The following is a 15,148-nucleotide window of genomic DNA, read 5'->3' as shown; positions in this document are numbered from 1 at the left end:
CTAAATAAAATCGTATAAATACACGATGGTATACAGTATGTAAAATAATGCTACACGTGTAAATTATGCATACAAACATAAGATTGGGGCCGAAACTATTAACAAAATGTATAATAGAACAATCAATAATGCAAACATTTATATTTATGCTACTTTGACAGTAACTGAATGTAAAATATTTGATTTATTCTCCATTGTCCCCAGCAAAATCACATATGTTTCAGTTTAAAATTGCTTGAATTCCAACTTGTAAATGCTGTCGCATGCGTCATCTAATAGCTAATAGTTCACTTTGAACATATTTTAAATGCAGAACAGGATACATCTTTTTTGCAGCATTCCTACTTTTACTCCAAAAGAGATTGCTTGGACACGTTCACAAGTGGGTCAAAGCTGAATATAATGCGTGACGTATAAACGGAAATGATTCACGTTTCAGGACTACAAAGCAGCATGTTTTCTAACTCAATACAGAGAGGCAGAGGTAAAAATACGGCTACATGCCTTTCCAGCAAATAAGTTAAATGTTAGATCAGTTGTCAAGTTGAATGTTTAACTGTACACCGCCGTTAATCTTTTTTTAATAAATAGATATGACCCGGAAGGGCTTTGTGTATTGCGTAAAACGTAAATGAAACACTCGAATGTTCAGAGTTAATTTGAGGCAGTCAATGGTCCGACAACTCCAAACTATAATGATTGCATGCATGCGTGTACACAGGAACCTGGCATATTTGCATCGGGCTGTGGGTAAGACCATTTTTATTGTAGTTCTAAGGGGTCTTTGAAGAACTTAATGAGCAGTGGGATCTACTTTGACTCTGGCTAAATGTGCTGCTATGATACTGCAGGTCTTCAACTGTTGCATTTGGATGAAGTTGTGATTTTGATTAGTGTGACCATTTTAGCCTTTTATTTTATTTTCAAGTATCAGATTAATCTCAAAAATCATTATTAGAAATTACGGGTAGAGTAAATGTTAGGATTCATTTTAAGACTAAAGGGCATGTCTGAATATTCATTCCTACAAGCTCTACAAATGAGTTATCTTTCTTCACCATTTATCTTCATGGTTGTTTATGAATCAGAAGCTCAAAAAACCTAGAGGTGTACTTTTAAATATATATATTTGCACCCATTTTAAGATATTGCATTTTCTTCAACTGTCTTCTATCGTGAATTACTGCACTTGAGTCAGTGAAAACAACACGGCCCACGCCTCGTCGTTGGCTCTAGTTAACTGTGTTTTGCAGAAGTATACAGTGGAGTGGAAGGGGACTGATTCATCACAGGGTTAATTATTGGATTCCTGTCCTCTTTCCGAGTTCACCTTAAGTTGGATAGTGAACCTGATGGTTGTGTATGTGCAAAAAGGTCTCTGATACTTGTCATCCCATTGAAATTGTCATTTCAGAATTTGGATAATTACCAATTATTTGTATTGTTTTGTTTTAATGTACTACTTTCTACTGCTCGTTCCTCCCTCACTGAGAGCAAAACACTCGACTAGATCACGACTCTTTGCTGTCCTTGCTCCGAAATGGTGGAACGAGCTCTCTGAAGACACCAGAACCGCAGAGAGCCTTCACATCTTCCGCCGCAAACTAAAGATACACCTCTTCAGACTCTACCTCGACTAAAAGACTAACAAATTGTAGCACTTAAATTGTACTTATAACGCTACTCATCTATAGCAAATTGTAAATTGGCTTATTTGAGGAAATTGCACTTTGTTTCTTGCTCTTCTGAGTTTGAATCCTTATGGTTGAATGCACTTATTGTAAGTCGCTTTGGATAAAAGCCTCAGCTAAATGACATGTAATGTAATGTACTTTCCTCTACCTGTAGGTGGAGTTCGATGGAACAGCAGCTTTAAACCAGCTCCTCTGTTGACAGCCGCCCCTGTTCGCGCCCTAATAGATGAACACATCAGCATCAAAGGATGTTTCCTTCCACCACAGAGTCCCATCACAATGTGTGCACAAATGCAAAGTGATGAAGGTGACCATTGGGAGGCATTTGCCCATTATAACACAAATGCAGATGGCACTGTCAACTGTAAGTCCCAGTACAGTATATTCCCTATATTACATGTAATGCTTTAGAAATAATGTAAGTATTACAAATATAATGTATCAACTTAATAAATCATATGGAATTATACACAATAGTCCGATTAAAGATACTGATGATCTGATTATACAATTTATTAAAGCTAAAAGGAGATTTGAGCATCAAGAGCAATTGAGCGTAATCTAGTTCCAACTCAATCAGCTAAAAAACAGATTGTAAAGGAAAACAACAATATAACATTGAATCTATATTTTGTGGATACACATTTTTAAAATCAGATCATTTCAGTAATTTAGACTTCTATGCAGTAATCTTTTACCCTCTGTGATTCTCTCTCATCTAAAGTGACCAGGGATCATTCAGTTGGAGGTTCATACGTGGGCTGTGAGCCAATGGGACTGTTCTGGGGATTGCAGCCTGCTCCTGGTTCAAGAGAAGGTTTAAGGCAGGTGATAAAAACAAGCTGAATGACAAAGAAACCCCAACTTTTGAGTTGACTTTTGTAGCTGTAGCAAACCACAAACACTGTAAATCAGGGGTCTTCAACGTTTTTTAGGCCAAGGACCCCCAAACTGATGGCGAGATGGAGCAGGGACCCCCTATTCTACGGAGTTCTGTCCGCCATCTTATATCTTTGAGCTTTGCGCTAGACGTGAGCATAAACGTGATCTTATTGGCTGGTGCCTGTGCTGTCGTATTTGCACGAAAGGCGCTGTGAGTGAACCGGTGCCCAGCTTTAGAGAGCTCCTGTGGGCAGCTGAATGTATGTTTATCCGTTCGCTAGAATATGTTGGATTCATGTTAATGTGTATTTCAAAACAATAAATACAATTTTGATTCTGAAGACAAAAAAAAATTGTTGAAATGTTTTTTTTAATAAAAAAAGAAAAGAAAATTGTCTTATCAACCAAAATGTTGCGACCCCCCTGCAGTACCTCCGCGGACCCCCTGTTGAAGACCTCTGCTGTAAATAATAATCTAATCTTTTTCACAAACCTTTTAATAACTATTGTTTCATTTAATCAAATTTTAATAGGCTTTCATTCATTTTGCATTTGAACCTTTCAGCAGTGAAACAAAAATACTGACTGCTTAAAAAATGTAATCCTCCATCTTCCACTCATCTTAGAAATTAGATTTGATGGAATAAAATGTGATATCCAAGCAATATCACCTCAGGTTTATTTAATCATGCCTTATTTAAATCTGCATGGGCTTCACACAGATGTGTTATTGAGCATCTAAGGATGAGGGGAAATCCTGACAATGCTGAATACTAAATTATTGAAACATTTGTTTCAGGCTGAGGAAAAAAAATGTAGAGACTCCATACGTGATGCTACTGTCATTACTGGAGGGCCACGTGTCACCCAGTGAGAGAAAGATCACCGAGCTGGCAGCAGTAACTACTGAGCGCTGGTACATGGCACCAGGCGTACGGAGAACAGAGATCCGCCAGGATGGAGTTGTGGGGACGTTGTTTTTACCGCCTGGTGAGCACAATTTTTAATGAATTCACTCACATTTTTTAAAGACAGTTTTTGACTGAACACAACCTACTTTACTGATTTCTTGCAGGCCCAGGCCCTTTTCCAGCTGTGTTGGACCTTTGGGGAATGGGTGGAGGACTGGTGGAGTACCGCTCCGCCCTTTTTGCATCCAAGGGCTATGCTAGCTTCTCTCTTGCCTACTTAGGGCATAAAGATTTGCCTGCTCCTCACAATCGTGTCAATGTTGGCGATCCATATTTCAAAGTAGGAGACGACGCTTCATTTCCAGTTTTTTGTTAAGTACACTATACTCACTTTGGAATAACTTTACCATTAACCATTTACCTTGATTATTTTATCATCCCTTTGAAATATCTGTTTGGACAGTCAGCATACCACTTACTTCAAGATCATCGTCAGGTCGTTGCCGACAGAATTGGGATTGTAGGTCTCTCCTTTGGGGTCTACCTAAGCCTTAGAATTGCCACCAGAGCTGGTGTCAAGGTATGTCGGATAGGACTTTCTCCGTCAACCATTTCATTATCTACGCTTTGATCAACTCACAGCTCTTTGCAAAATCACATATGTTTCTTATGACCTCACATTGCCTTTCAACAGTTACAATTTTCTCCTCCAGCCTTCCTGTTTGGTTTGTATCAATGGCCCAGTCGGAAGCACCATCAAACTCACAGATGCAGATGGCCGGACTGAAAACTTTGAAAAGTAAAGTGTTAGTATTATAGATGTAATAGGAAATTTAAAATTGAAATGCTTCAATCAATTCAGATCTAGTTAAATAGCTTCAGAGGCTTTGTTTTCAACTATTTCTCCAACAACTGATTACTGATATTTTTTCTGTTAACTTGGCCTTTTAGTGAGCAGACACATTGGCAGTTTGATGATCAAGGCTGTGTGAGTTTTAAAGCGATGTCCTTGCCTGCAAACCTTTCCCCTGAGAGCAAAGTGAAGGTGAAGATAGTACCAATCCACAATATTACTCACGTACACACTTAGGCTTATACAAAATATAGGCTATACAAAATATAAAGACAATATGCACATTTGTATCTTATGTTAGTTAAATAAACTCTAGAATGACATCTTGTGTTTTTTTTTTTTTACAGCTAGAGGACCTTCCCTGTCCTTTAATGTACATAGTGGGTGAAGATGATCTAAGTGCCTCAAGTATGGAGAATGCAAACCTGGTAAACTGCATTTTAAATTATGTTATGGAAAAAGCATCTATTATGCTCTAATACTGATTTTATTTTTTGATTATATGTGGTATTTGGTAAGTCAAACATTTGAGTAGTCTTGATCTCACACACATTCACTTTAACTGTATTATTTAACTGTAACTTGCATTTAAATATATGAACTTTGAGATTGACTTGTGTTGTTTATAGGCTCACCTTCAGGTTATTGGTCATTTTGCTTGGCGCTGTTTTAATTGTCACTAGATTGAGCAAACCCTGAGGGCTGCAGGTAAATGCCAACTGCTCACCCTGTTGTCTTACCCCGGTGCTGGTCACCTTATTGAACCGCCGTACACACCAAATTCAAGAGTGTCCCTGTGGAGCTTCAAACCAAGAAAACGTGAGCTTTATTCATGAGCTGCATTTCCCCTTCAGACAAGTCCTATTTCATACTCGTCATTGCACTTTTAACATTAGACTAATCATAATGCTGTTTTCTTCCTCCTGCAGTGTACACTCTGTGGGGAGGTCACCCCGCACCTCATGCTGCTGCACAGCAAGACGCCTGGGAAAAGATCCTGGATTTCATGGACAGTCACCTGAGGCGGTGAATCTGTGGTTTATCTGAAGATAGGAAATACTGGCTTCTGAGTTCATGACGGATTTCAGATGCAGTGACACCGACGGCCATTGTAGCAGATGTATGGTTCTTTATGAATTGTCATCATGCATTTTTATTCATGCAACAAACTTGTATAATACCAAACATGTAATTGTCTTGTAGTCAAAATCTTCTCAGACACCATAAAAATGTTTTGGACACTCTTTTTGGTGTTCCTTAAATGTTTATTGAGTAATGACTAATTGTTATGGTTGTTTTGGGATGAAGAGCTCGTTGCATGCTGAGGTAACCATGGCGACGAGGCCGATGAACTCTTTGAAGTCAATCTCCAGGTCTCCGTTCTGATCAAGGTCCGCAAAGAGCTCATCCAGCGTGTCCTTCTCCTTGATTTTCTGTCCAGAAAATTGAATGACAATAAAACATTTGCAGGCCATTTATTTAATAAAACTAAAAGTCTGTAGCGCCTCTGGTGACACCATGAGGTTTAAATGTGCATGAAACACCAGGATATATTAAAACATTTGGCCTGCAGGCTTTGATGAAGAAATCTGGTTTGATGAACCAGATAACATGCGTTCATGTCACCTTAAAGCTCAGCAAGTACCATAGGCTTATTTATAGCTATACATCAAAGATTGTTATTGGATTCATAATTTGTACCACAATCTGACGAATAAATATAACCTTTAAATCAATTTACCAGAGTAAAAAAGATAATATTTGCCTCCCAAATAAAGTGAACTAAAAGAAAGTACCTAACGTTAGAAATCCTCACAGACAAGTATGTCAAAAATGTACTCGGTAATTGACTAAATGGACTACAACAACATTATGTCTAATATAAAACCACACACACTGTTGCACACTCAAAATACACCTAAAAATGATCAATGTTTGTTAAGCGTCTATAATCTTAAAGTTGCTTTCGAGAGCATTATTCTGCACAGTTCTGAAACACATTATAATTTCACACTTCTACAACTTACAATGATGAAATGACTCATCTCATAGTTGATAAGCGCTCTAAGATCGTGTTTCTTCAGACTGGATTCATGTCTGGAGTATTTGTTGAAAACTTTGATTATAGTGAGTATGCCACTCTCCAGGTCGGACATATTGTTCTTTGAGGCCTGCAAAACAACATCAAACAAATCTTTTCTACTCTCACATGAGGATGTTGTGATGGTGATCAAACATTAAATACAGTTTTAACACAATACATTCACTTGCCATGCTATATTTGTGTATTCTTGTCTAATCTAGAAAAATCAAAATCACCCCAACATTTCATTTCTTACCTCCATCTGAAGGAACTCCTCCGTGCAGTAAGGCTCCTGGTGTAACTGATGGCTCATCCAGCAGTGTATGGACAGCCTCGCCCAGTTCACTGAGGACCCTAAACTGTATTGATCAACCACAGAAAGGCTTCTCATCTGATGCGCACTACATAATGGATGACTAATGGATATCAGTTGCCAAAGCTTTGACCAAATGTCATTTGCTCTTAGAATGAACCATGCTCAATGTTGGTTTCTCCAATTACCCGAGTATGTGTGTGTGTGTGTATGTGTGTGTGGGTTGGGCCCTGCAATGGAGTATAAGAACCACGTAATGGAAGCATTTTCCTGTTTTCAATTTTGAATCCGACACTTGTGGTCTGTTAAATGCCACAGTTGTTTTTAGTGCTTCCGATAATGTCCAGCACATGAGCTGTACAGTTTGTTGTAAAAACAACCTTTGTCATACATCAAAATCTCTTTCAGAAAAAATAAGGTTGAATAAAACATGCCGCTGTTTGTATATCACCCTTTGTAAAAAGCAGAAAACTGTGTAAAGTTTCTTTAAAACAAATACATTTATTAAGAACATCCAGGGCGACTTGGTAAGAACAGTAATGTACGTGGATGAAAAGACAAATAATTGGAGCTCTTTATAGTGAAGCAAAGACTTTCAACACTTTTTCTAGTCATTTTTATGTATATTAAACAACAATGTTTCAGCATTTAATTCAATAAAATGTTTTTTAATTTTGTTTTAATATGCCCCTATGATTAACATAGTTAACAGATTAACTATGTTATCTATAATGTGGAGTTACGTTAAGAGTTATTTTTTAAACAGTGTTTCAGAGTAGGTATCTACGGCTTTTATTGTGAAGGTCAGAAACGGATGTAAAGGTTCGGTGGTGTGACTCAAACAAGTCAAGTCATTGCCGCCTTGATGCAAACAACGGAGTTCTTGTTTTATTATCATTAAGTATAGCTGCAACATAACCCTCGGCTACACCAACAAAAGTCCAAAACAGAAACGTTAAACTCAAATGACAAATCGAGTATTTTTCAATAAAACCTTAAGCTAATTGGAAGTACATTTGTTAAAGTTTCATCATTCGATCTCCCTCACGCCTTAAACCAGGCTTTACAACCTCCGACCTCGGAAGCTTGAACTTCCCATTTGCCTGTGAACGCAGCGCCGCAGCGCTTCCGAATGTCTGCCGCTTGGTTAAAGAGCTCACCGAGCCCTCCCGCTGTGTCTCCACCTTTCCGGGCGGACCGGCTGTGATGTGAGATGTATCCGCCCTTCCGTCGAGAGGAAGCTCGCACTGACGTAGAGAAACCCGAGCAGAAGGCGTTAATGAAGCGTTTTAACAGCGCGTCGTACGGAAACTGCGTCCTCTCCGACTCCAATCATCCGGGTTTGGCGACGCGGACGGGAAAAATATATCTGACTGCACAGATAGCGGCGGTTGACCGAAAAAACAATCGGTGTGTAAGCCGCGTTTTGGTATTAATGTCATGTTATTTTAAAGAGGTTTTTAAACTCATTCGCTTCATTATCTAAGGTCATAAATCTAAGCTAAACCCGAAACAGTTTACTGGGATGTCGAGTGATGTTGAAATAGTTCGCTGACTGAAGTGGGATGCATCCATATCTGCAAAATACTGTGTTCATGGAGGTCTTTTTCCATCCTCGGTGAACAATATGTGTAATATTTCAGTACATTCATTTCAGCACCCAGCACTATGTGACTAAATAGTCACTTTGTTATTTATACGCCAGTATTTTACTGTAAGATGATTTTTCTACATAATAATATTTGTATGTTCTCTGAATTGATCATTGACTGATTACTATTTGGAAGTTGAGATTTTTGCTGGGGACTTTTCAAGCTGCGTATCTGTGAGGCATTTGACTTCAGCAGAGAGACTGTGATGTTCACATGTGACCTCAAGCCGCTTTCCTCCCACACACACACACACACACACACACACGCGCACATCTATTTCTTTCTTTCTTTTTTTCTTTTTTTAGAAATGACCTGTTTTCATTTCGAGGCTATAATTAGCTCGGCATGCAAGTGTGACTTGACTCTTCTCTTTCGCAGTTATCCTTCTCCATGTTAAACCCCTCTGTTCTTTTCCCTCTGTTCAGGCATGGCTGATCTTCTGAGGCTGCTGCTCCGGGTCGCGGAGAAAGCGGCCAACGTGGCTCGCGTCTGCAGGCAGGAGGCTCCTCTGTTTCAGCTGCTCGTTCAAGAGAAGACCGGAGACGACAAGAACAAGAAGTTCGTCCAGGACTTCAAGACGCTTGCTGACGTGGTGATCCAGGAGATGATTCGGCATGACGTCGGCGTTCAGGTAGGAGAAGTAGTGTGGGGGGGGGGAGCGTCTGAATCAACCAGAATTTGGTGTGTAATCATGTTCTATCTTTTCCTTGGTCAGTTCCCTGAGATGGAGGGCTTCATTCATGGAGAGGAGTCCAACAAATTTGAAAATGGGCTTGGTAAGGACTTCGTTGTTATATATCGTTATATCGATATCGTTCTTAACTTTCAGCTGTGATTTTGGATGACATTGTGGTCAGATGGTACATTTTAATGGTGTATAATCAGTTTGGCTTTAATTCTTCAATCGAAAACTGCAGGCCAGGTATTTTTTCTGTGCAGGAGAACTTGTGCTCCATTGTCTTTAAAGAGATTCAACTGAATGCTCAGTTGATGCTAGTGATTTGTATCTGTTCAACTATGATGTAAGATTGAGAAGTCCTGTATAATAGTATCACTCAAGCTTTATGTGGGTAGACTAAATACTAGAAACATAGAAAAAACTCTATTTAATAATCTGCACTTGAACCTCCCAGTGAGCAAAGCATATTTCATTGGAATAATCTGAATATAAAAGGTCAAACACCCACGTGTCACTCGTCACGCAAAGGTATTTGAGGTCCCTGGAGATGGCACTGTGTATATATTAAAAACTTTTGATAATTAATACTAGACGTTAAACTCTCTCTGTCCCCAGGAGAGAGCGTGGCGGTCACGGTGTGCAACACGCCGCAGGAGACTGCGGCGCTGCTGGCCACGGTGCTGGATGGCGACCACACAGCGGCGTCTCTGCTGGCTCGAGCCATCCACCAGGATCCGGCGACCATCGACGCCCACGCGGACGGTCTGACGGTGCCCCTCAGCCCCTCTGAGCTCGGCATCTGGATCGACCCCATAGGTGAGAGGTTTTTTACCGTCTGATAAGCTGAAGTTATCCGGTGAGTAAACGCCGCCGAGAGTTGAGGCTCAGCAAGATCCGCTTGTGTCTTGTTTTTCCGTTCAGATGCCACCAGCCAGTACATTGAGGGCAGGGAGGAGGTGCTGGAGGAGGGCCGCCTGGCTCCTTCAGGGCTGCACTGCGCTTTGGTCCTAATCGGGGTTTATGTCCGGAGCACAGGGGAGCCCGTCATGGGCGTCATCAACCAGCCCTTCAACCACAAAGACCCAGCGGGTGGAGGGTAAGTTTAGATCAAAACCTCTGTAATGTGCCGTCCTCTAGTTAGTGACGGTATTGTAGCGGATTCGTGTTGAGAGATGTTTTTTGATCTTTTGTCATCCCGATTCACGAACATCGGAATCACCTCTTGTTTTAATGCAGTCTAGTAGAACATCCTCATTGCTATGCGCTCAATGCTAAACGTTTCATGTGATTAACACGGCGATGACAGCAATGCATTGTAGGCATCACAAAATTAAACGTTATGGCAGAGTAGTGGTATTGAAAAGTTGCCACTGAGATATTTTTAATATAAGCGTTTTCCTTCTCTGGGAAATAATCTACAGCTGCCTCCGGCTGAATCTTTATTAAAATATACCGTTAGGGTCCATGTTCCAGTTTGAGACGGACCAGTAAACTCTGACCACTTGATCAGTCAGGAATCCGCTGGGAGCGTTTAGATGACAAGGGCACATTCAGCCATAAAGCCCCTGAACCGTGTAAACCACTCTGTAACCAGGATGTTAGGAAGTCCATCGCATGAGCGGCATTTGACCTAAAAGCAGCTATATTTTGTATATTTATAATAACTACGTACCAATGACCACATGCTCGCAGTGAGGAGCTTACAGAGAGTGTTACTTTCAGCTTTAAGGATTTTTACGGGGATTTGCAGCTCATTGTTTAGCTGCACGGTCCCTCGCTGAATTGTTCTGGATCACTTGCCCCACCGTTGTCACAGATGCAGCAGGCCGCTGTTGGGAGCGGCTTCTACAAAAACTCTTTACCTACATGGCTCCAAATGAGCATTTAGAACCTATTCTCAACCTACTGAATGCTGCGTTCACAGCTGGAGGGGGAAGCATTTCTGGGGCGTTTCCTGCGGCAGCATCAACGTCTGCTCGGTGTCCCGGCCAGAAGCTGTACCAGGACCAGGGCTGTCTGTGGTGCTGAGCTCCAGTGAGAAACCCGTAGTCAAGGAAGCCCTGAGTGCTCTGTGCGGCCGCGACAAGCTGATGTACGCCTCCGGAGCCGGCTACAAGATCCTGTGCGTTATTCAGGGCCTGGCCGACGTCTATGTCCTCTCCGAAGGGAGCACCTTCAAGTGGGACTCCTGCGCTCCTCACGCGCTGCTCCGAGCCCTCGGAGGCGGCGTGGTGGACCTGACAAAGTCTCTGCGGTCCGGCTCGAGAGCGCCGGATCACCTGATGGAACTGACCTATCATCAGCCCAACACCGAGTGCAAAGGAGCAGAGCGCTGGGCCAACCGCGGCGGCCTGGTGGCGTATCGAGACTGTTCTCAGCTCTGCAGCATCATCGCACCTCTGAGGGACAAGCTGTAGTTGAAAGAGCAGTGGGATGCAATCGGCACAAGCTGAAGCAGCTATCGCTGCATATATAATTATATTCATTCTATATTAGTAGAGAAAGGATAGGCACAGGTTGAAATATTTTAAATATAAATAATATTGTCTTGTTTTTAAGCAGATGTATTTGTAAGTGTAAATATTACAAGATCAACATCTGATCTGGGCTAAATAATGTTTTTAAATACTGTCTGTTTAGGTTAGAAAGATTTGTCCAGAGAGCCAAGTTAAGGATAAGAAATATAGTCTTATAGAAAAAAGAAAACAATCTGGGGATGCTCATGAATCAAATATGAAGACAGCGGTTTTGCTCTTGAGTTAAATCAATATAGAAAGAAAACCAGGAAAATAAGAATGCTGACTATGTTCCCAGTATTTGTAACCAACTGATAAAAGTTCTGACTATCAATGTGTCATGGAGTGGAGGTCAAAGTGACAAAAGTTTTGCAACCACTGATCTTCACCAGAAAAATGTTTATAAGTCTTATTTCATTGATGACTGAGCTGCAATTATGTGTTTGCATCATTGGTGAGTTTTATTCAGCACAGACCTGATAAGCAGGTCTGTGCTCATTGCCAGAGGACAAACGTAACTGGTTTCTGGCTGATACAAAGGATTTCTTTTGAATTTATTGGGAGTTTAAATTGCCGTTGTGAAAAGTGAATTAGTTTTTCCACCCAATCTACCCTGTAAATGGTCAGAAGTCAAGTGAGTGAGTCGGTAATCCGCACCCCTCTGGAGCGAGTCCTTTCAAGGAGCGGAGGGGTAGATGTGTCTGCTTTGCACGGCCAAAGCATCATCAGTGAAAAAGGTCCGCGAATAGAAACCCCCATATGAGGTAAAACTGAAGGATGTTACCTATGCAGGCTAACAAGCTTCTCTGAAGAACTGATACAGATTCTTACCAAGAGGTTTGCGATGATGAAATGTCGTGAAACGGTATAGCTTTGATATACATGGTTAAATAAAAATGTTTAAGCCTTCTGAGCGTAAAACAGAACAACAAAGTGCATATAGGAAATTCTCTTTATTTTGAAAACCAGAGTATGCGGGGGGGGGGGGGGGGACCAACAGTGATATTTTAAAACGTTTTGCCAGCCAGGGAACTCGCCTTGTAATTCCCTAGAAAAAACAACCTGATGATTGTCATATTTTTTGCAATACTTCTGCATATTCTGTTAAAAACGTGGAAGAAGTGTTGGCTGTTTAATTGATTTCGACCCGTCTACCTTCAACATACATCATTGTACATTCTCAAGTCAAGGTGTGGAAAACAACGCAATGTGCTCGGCGTGTTTCAGACAGGGACAGTGTTCGATATGACGATTTATAATGATCTAAAACCTGTTTTTGTTCTCTAGAGATGGACGGGAACAGAAGATATTTAAGGCCTAAATGAGAACTTGAGACAAATTTGGGTAACCTAGCTTTAAACAGGTTACCCAAATGTAGGATAGTAATTATAAAGCTATTGTTTTTTCTTTCAGATTATATCTCACTAACAGTCCAACCCTTAAGCTGGTCAATTGAATAATTGGCTTGATTTAAAAAGGGACATTTTAATGACAGCAACTCGATCCAGAGGGAAACCAATCCAATGCACAGATGAAAGGAAAAATGACACGTGTCAAACTTAATAGGCAGCTTCAATGAGCTCAAACAACACCTGCAACATACTTAGCCTTTTATACCAGAAAAAATACAATGGCATAATTCTGAGAGCTGGTATGTATCGCAAATGTTTTTCAAAAATGTCTCACTCATTTAACAGATACTACCAATTGCAAATGAGCTGTTAGCTTAGCGAGCTCCACCTCCCACTCAGCTGCAGCTGGAAGAGTTTGGCCATTACTGATGACTGTTCAAAATCCCTCTGATGTTAATATAGGGGTGGGTGTGCAAATTAACACAACAGAAAACAACATTGAACATGGTACTTTTCATCAACTGTCGATATATAAAAAAAAATTGCTTTTATCAAAAGCCTTATCACACACAATTTCAACTTCACAACACTCACAATCTTCACATATCAGGTGTAAACAACTGCTCACTTTTCTTAACTTATCCTCTGATGGAAATTAAACTATTCCTATGAAAGAACCATGTCACAAAAACAAACCCCTAAATACAATCAATTATTTTCGTGTTGTTACATAAAGTGACATAAGGGAACCAGTTGCTTAACTTTGGATGACATTTTATGTGAAAATCAGACCTTGACATTTTGAAAGCTGAACCAAATCCAGGAGGTGTTAACCAGAAGAGAACTCCTCACTTTGAAAGCAGTCAGACTGAAACAAGGAGATAAAGTGTGAAAGGGATGTGGCCAAGCTCTACTCACTCGGGACCACCGTTCGTTAAAAATGTGTACTTTTCTATGGCTGATTTACAAACTAGTCCTGAGCTCAATGATCACTGGTGCTTACGGCGTGGACGTGCCGCAACATCACCGCCGGCATCAAATGACACTTAACAAGCTGATGAAAATAATGTTCGGATCTGGACGACTGGAATGTATATTTTTACTTCTCAAAAAAACGATACGAAATGAACATATCATATATGTTTAGCTTTCGTCTCATTGAAAGCTCACTGGGAAAGTCAGTAATGACTAATGTAATGCTTCATGGGGAAAAAAAAACATTTGACAGCATGTGAAGTTTTCTATAAAAGGTCCGGCTAGCTTCGGTATTTTACATTTTCATTGTTTGGTTCGACTGATAATCAACATGGTGCGGTGTGAATCAATTATATGTGGTCTTCAGAACGTTAATCAATCCTTTGAACACAGAGAAATATTCACATTTTAAAAAGTTATGGTGTGACTTTAAGTTGAGACCTTCTCAGCTGGTGTTCAGCAAATCAGAAACACAACTGAACTCGAACCTGGAATCGAACCAAGTCAATCTGAAGCAGTGGGTCTAGAATCAGCAGTGCCACAAAGAAATAAAAATGCATTATTTTCAGTGGCTTTTGAAAATAGTTAGAAATGCAAGATAGGATTCTCTGGTGACACACAAATATTAGCAAAATTTTTAACCCAACTAATTCTGCTCAAATGGCCAAATCTTCACATAGTAAGAACTTTGAAGGGAGTTGTTTAATATACGGAGATTTCCCAAACTTGAAACTCCTACAGGTTTGTAACTCTCTTGAATCGTGTCAGTTTAAGAGACAATTTGCTTGTAGTGACCAGAAGAACTAGGAAAACCCCCCCACAAATACTAGTTGTGGATCCCTAAAGCCGGAGGTTGACTGCATGAGACTTTCATTGAAGTCCATGTACAGAAATCCTGCCATCTATACACACATCCAGAGTTTCACCCCTTATATCCGTTGCCTCTGATTTCACTGTAAAAGCAGAAAACTCTTCCAAACACTACTTTAGGCACTCCTTTCAATTTAGTTCAGATGTCAGTCAGCCTGACTGCTTAGGATGTGTTGAGGACAACTGGTTTCCCTTCATTCATGAAATATGGCGGAAGGGGTGCATGAGTGACGAATGACACAGTGGAGCTACTGAAGATCATTGAATTTACCATGTTAATCCAAGTGATCCAAAGCTCACTCCTAAAGTGTCAATCCTTCTGGACCCAACATTGTAATCAAACCGCATACAAAAGTGAGTAAACCAAA

General features: G+C 40.5%; 3 protein-coding genes across 5 annotated transcripts; 2 read left to right on the top strand and 1 right to left on the bottom strand.

The window, feature by feature from the left end:
• The first annotated feature begins 352 nt into the window (after window positions 1-352).
• LOC120835251 (acyl-coenzyme A thioesterase 1) lies at window positions 353-6,076 on the top strand. 3 transcript variants are annotated; one of them, XM_078092205.1, is made up of 11 exons: window positions 353-484; window positions 1,849-2,058; window positions 2,419-2,518; window positions 3,376-3,566; window positions 3,652-3,827; window positions 3,951-4,067; window positions 4,201-4,286; window positions 4,439-4,532; window positions 4,688-4,768; window positions 5,024-5,159; window positions 5,270-6,076. In XM_078092205.1, exons 1-11 carry the CDS (start codon window positions 424-426, stop codon window positions 5,368-5,370), a joined length of 1,353 nt encoding a protein of 450 aa, XP_077948331.1. In that variant the 5' UTR covers window positions 353-423; the 3' UTR covers window positions 5,371-6,076. The 3 variants fall into 3 exon arrangements, with proteins under 3 accessions (XP_077948331.1, XP_040059946.1, XP_040059945.1); XM_040204012.2 differs by having other exon boundaries at window positions 409-750; window positions 5,128-5,159; XM_040204011.2 differs by having other exon boundaries at window positions 431-750.
• LOC120835258 (protein S100-B) lies at window positions 5,569-7,925 on the bottom strand. Its single transcript, XM_040204019.2, has 3 exons — window positions 6,680-7,925; window positions 6,368-6,511; window positions 5,569-5,773 (listed from the first exon to the last, which is right to left on the bottom strand). The coding sequence occupies exons 1-3, from the start codon at window positions 6,812-6,814 to the stop codon at window positions 5,627-5,629; spliced, it is 426 nt and encodes a 141-aa protein (XP_040059953.2). The 5' UTR covers window positions 6,815-7,925; the 3' UTR covers window positions 5,569-5,626.
• inpp1 (inositol polyphosphate-1-phosphatase) lies at window positions 7,820-12,705 on the top strand. Its single transcript, XM_040204013.2, has 6 exons — window positions 7,820-8,146; window positions 8,814-9,019; window positions 9,104-9,164; window positions 9,683-9,883; window positions 9,989-10,163; window positions 10,992-12,705. The coding sequence occupies exons 2-6, from the start codon at window positions 8,816-8,818 to the stop codon at window positions 11,482-11,484; spliced, it is 1,134 nt and encodes a 377-aa protein (XP_040059947.1). The 5' UTR covers window positions 7,820-8,146; window positions 8,814-8,815; the 3' UTR covers window positions 11,485-12,705.
• Window positions 12,706-15,148: the final 2,443 nt, after the last annotated feature.

This window comes from Gasterosteus aculeatus, chromosome 17 (assembly GCF_964276395.1).
Source record: "Gasterosteus aculeatus chromosome 17, fGasAcu3.hap1.1, whole genome shotgun sequence".
NCBI lineage: Eukaryota > Metazoa > Chordata > Actinopteri > Perciformes > Gasterosteidae > Gasterosteus > Gasterosteus aculeatus.
Note: the sequence above shows the minus strand (reverse complement) of the source record. Positions and strands in the feature narration are given on the sequence as shown.